Source organism: Grammomys surdaster, unplaced genomic scaffold (genome assembly GCF_004785775.1).
Source record: "Grammomys surdaster isolate TR1022 unplaced genomic scaffold, NIH_TR_1.0 125688, whole genome shotgun sequence".
Classification (NCBI taxonomy): Eukaryota; Metazoa; Chordata; class Mammalia; order Rodentia; family Muridae; genus Grammomys; species Grammomys surdaster.
This window is the reverse complement of record NW_021620524.1, coordinates 1,164,796-1,168,947: the sequence shown is the minus strand read 5'-3', so window position 1 is coordinate 1,168,947 and position 4,152 is coordinate 1,164,796. Positions and strand designations below refer to the sequence as shown.

The window sequence follows — 4,152 nt, the reverse complement described above, 5'->3', positions numbered from 1 at the left end:
ATCCCTGCTCACACTCACCTTTCCCTGCCCCTGTCACCAGGGCCCTCAGGCCACTGAAATTCAGCTTCATGTTGCTGACACCAGTTTCCTCTGCAGCAAGAGATGGGCTCCGTTTTTATCACTGGGCTAGCAGGTGGGGCAGGGGTGGGGCTAGGAGCAGACTGGCCTGGCCAGGGTGGCATGAGCCACTTCCTCTGAGGGGACAGCTCTCACTTCCACATCTGGCATCCAGCTCGTTAGGGCTTGAAGAAGAAATAAGAAATTGAGTACACACGTACGTATGAGAGGGGCTGACCACGGCGGAGCTGTGAACTAGGAGACCTGAGAAGGAAATGTGTGTTTTCTTTGGCCCGGTGCCTAGTCTTGATCCCTCATTGCACGCACACAAGGCAAACCTGTACTATTGGGCCACATTCCTAACCTAGGAGAATAGAAATATATTTGCCTTCCTTGCACAGAAGCATTAGCTGGTAACAGTTTTAATGGACGAGAAGCTGCACTTTCCAGTCAGCCTGACTGAAGGGCCGGAACAGCTGTGCACATGGACATGGCTGTGGCCAGACACTCAGCATTGGCAACTCTCAGGAGCTAATCCAGCACCCTGTTTTGGCTGTGATCCTGGGTAAGGGCAGACATCCAGTGAACAAGGGTGGTGTCTGATTTGGTCTGGCTAGGGCAGGTGGCTTAGACTGCTTGAGGCAAGTCTCTCCCCTCCCCACCCCCACCCCAGCATTCCTGAAGTCAGCTGCTCTCTTCACCTGCTTCTCCTAGGTGACCTCCTGCCCCCAGAGACTCTGCTCTTGGAGACCAAACTGAGGCCTTCTGAGGTAAAACTCCCCTTCTCAGAGCAGATGGGGCAACCCTTGGGGAAGTTTTGTAAAACAATCAGAGAATTTAATGTCCATTCTGATTCTGTGTCTAGGAAGTTGTCTAAAGCCATGCCAAGGCCTTCCTGATCTGTGTGACAGGAACGTGTCTTTCCAGGGGACTCGTGACAGAGCACAGGGCAGGAGGTCTGGACACACAGAACAATCCCAGAGACAGGCTCCCTACCTGCCACCCTTCCCATACTGACACTCAGTGGCCCTCAGAAAGAGGGCAACATGTTTTCAGTGATCCTCACTGAGTAGACCAGGCTAGACAGGCCTTGAGCTGCCAAGGCTTTGCCTATTCCTGCTTTCCATTTCTCCATAGGGAAGCTGGGGTTACAGATGTATGTGGGTTCTTGGGGTCTTCATCAAGGCCCTCTATGGAACTATAATTGCTCAGGATCATGGAGGAAGGGTCAACGAAAGCTTCAACCCTGAATATCTCCGATGAGGACCACAGGAGCTGGCTTTCTCCTCTCTCCCAACCTGGAGCCATAAAGTCCACTGCCCTCTATCAATCCTAATAAGGCTTCACTCCTTGTTTGACCTTATAAGGTGTACACACACACACACACACACACACACTCACGTGCACGTATACTCATGCATACATACACTGTGCATGTGCATGCACACACAAACACACACACACACACACCTCTACAAACCCCTTAGTATACAGATGAAGCATCTTCCAGCACCCCTATCCTGGCAAATAACACATAGCCACACAAACCTTGCCTCAAAGACTCTGGCCACCTCTCCAGGGGGATAAATATCACTCCCTAATAAACTGAACCAGTTCTCCAAAGTTGTTCCCTGGTGTTTTTGTTACCAGAGCACTCACTGCAGACCAAGATACTGCATTGAACCCACCCATGCAGCTGGGCAGTGGTGGCGCACGCCTTTAATCCCAGCACTTGGGAGGCAGAGGCAGGTGGATTTCTGAGTTCGAGGCCAGCCTGGTCTACAGAGTGAGTTCCAGGACAGCCAGGGCTATACAGAGAAACCCTGTCTTGAAAAACCAAAAACCAAAAAAAAAAAAAAAGTGAACCCACCCATGCTAAGTTTCCCTCCCTCCAGTCCAGCCTGGTAGCAAGCCTGGCTTCCCCGAGGAAGAAGCAGACACGGGTGACAGCCCTCATAGTTGCATAGCAAGCATTTCATCACTGAGCCATTTCCTCAGCCCTGATTTTTCTTTTTGTTCAGCAAAAATTTTGGAGAACTTAGGAAGAACCAGCAATGTCATCAAGTCATGTTGACTTAGTTGATTTGTTTTTGTTTTGTTTTGCAGGGCAGGGTCTCTCTGTGTAGCCCTGGCTATCCTAGAATTCATTCTGTAGACAAGACTGGCCTCAAACTCAGAAATCTCAGAAATCTGCCTCCCAGGTGCTGGGATTAAAGGCATGCACCACTGCCTGGCTAAAACATTTTATTATAAAAGTAATACTAGTGAGAACTGAAACACAGACAAAGACCTCTTCTTACTGCCCTGTTACTCCACTATAACCACAGTTAGTAACTTTATTTATTGTCGACTTTGATATCTTTGTAGACATGACCACATTCGTATAGTCTGTGTCTTACCATTTTTATAGCATTCTTTTTTGTTTTTTATAATATCAATCATTGACTTTTAGTAAGTTTATAATGTACCATTTACAGATACTGTTTTGCTCACACCTAAACCAGGGGATTGTAAATAATGGTCCTACGTTTGTAAATAAAGTTTTACTTGAACACGGTCATGCCTGTCTGTTTTCATGTTGCCGACAACAGTGTTGGTAAATTACGGCAGAGACAGTATGGTCTACAAATGTTTCGTCTTAATAATCTCTCTGGCCCTTTTAAAAGAAAACCATGTTGACTTCTACCCTAAATATTAGTGGCTCATAATTTGGGCTGTGTTGTAAGGTGCTGTGCACTGTGTCAAACCGCTGCCATCTTTGGAACAGCTGCTCCTATTTTTCCTTCTTTGGGCAGAAGCATTAGCCGGTATATACAATCAGAAGACAGGATAACTAGAGGATGGGCTTCTTCTGGAGCTATGGGAAGGCCGTTGTCCGTGTTAGGCGAAGACTTTCCAGTGTGGCTGCTTTGGGGTCACCTACTCTTTCTCAGTAACCCCTTACCTATGCTCTGTATGTAACTCCAATAAACCCATTGATCCCCCAAGGTGAACTATGGTGGCACCTTCCTTTGGTTCCTCATGGAGACCTAAGGAGAAGAGGGTTGACAAATCTCCCAGGGGTGTGGGAATCAGTAACAGACTTTTAAAAAGTAATGCCACTTGGGATATGCTTGTGCACTTTTTATACTTTGGGCGATGTGTTGGAGATATCAAAATCAGGAGAAGAAGCAATTGTTTATGATGAGCTCCCTGTAGCAGCTGTATGTGGGGCAGAGGCAGCATTCAGGCTCTTCCACTGTGAACACATCCTTGGCCAATAACCACCACAGCCCACATTAGCCCTAATTACATTGTCTCTGATACGAAAGTTCCAGGACAACTCTCCTGCATTTTCAAGCAACTTAGATTCTATTTGGGAAAACTGTATTCTGAAAGAAAACTTACAGATTGGGACCAGCTAAAACGAGCTTGAAGATTTCTGAGAAAAAAGTCCATTCGTTCTAGCTTGCTTTTTATTGCTGTGATTTGAACACTCTGACTGTCTTAGTCAGGGTTTGTTTTCCTGCACAAAGCATCATGAGCAAGAAGCAAGTTGGAGAGGAAAGGGTTTATTCAGCTTACACTTCCACATTGCTGTTCATCAAAGGAAGAAGTCAGATCTGGAAATCTCACAGGGAAGGAGGCAGGAGCTGATGCAGAGGCCATAGAGGTGTACTGGTTACTGGATTGCTTCCCCTGGTTTGTTCAGCTTGCTTTCTTATAGAACCCAGGACTAGCAGCCCAGGGATGGCTCCACCCACAGTGGGTCCTCTCCCCTTGATCACTAATTGAGAAAACGCCTTACAGCTGGATCTCATGGAGGCATTTCTTCAAGGGAAGCTCTTTTCTCTGTGATAACTCCAGCTTGTGTCTAGTTGACACACAAAACCAGCCAGTACAATGACCAAAAGCAACTTGGGGAGGAAAGGGTTTATTTCATTGTTCATTTGTAGTCTGCCATTAAGAGAAGTTAGAGCAGGAGCTGGAGGCAGAAATCAAAGCAGAGGCATGGAGGAACAGTGTTTTGCTGGCTCACTCCTCGTGGCTTGCTCAACCTGTTCTCTCTCTCTCTCTCTCTCTCTCTCTCTCTCTCTCTCTCTCTCTCATATATAT

General features: G+C 47.0%; 1 protein-coding gene across 1 annotated transcript in view; it reads left to right on the top strand.

The window, feature by feature from the left end:
- Positions 1-1,320, top strand: part of Rac3 (Rac family small GTPase 3) — a 3,193-nt gene extending 1,873 nt beyond the window's left edge. The window contains exons 6-7 of the mRNA XM_028787907.1: positions 772-827; positions 1,195-1,320. Coding sequence (XP_028643740.1) covers positions 772-827; positions 1,195-1,320 — 182 coding nt within the window. The remainder of the gene's footprint in view (positions 1-771; positions 828-1,194) is intronic.
- The last annotated feature ends 2,832 nt before the right edge of the window (positions 1,321-4,152 follow it).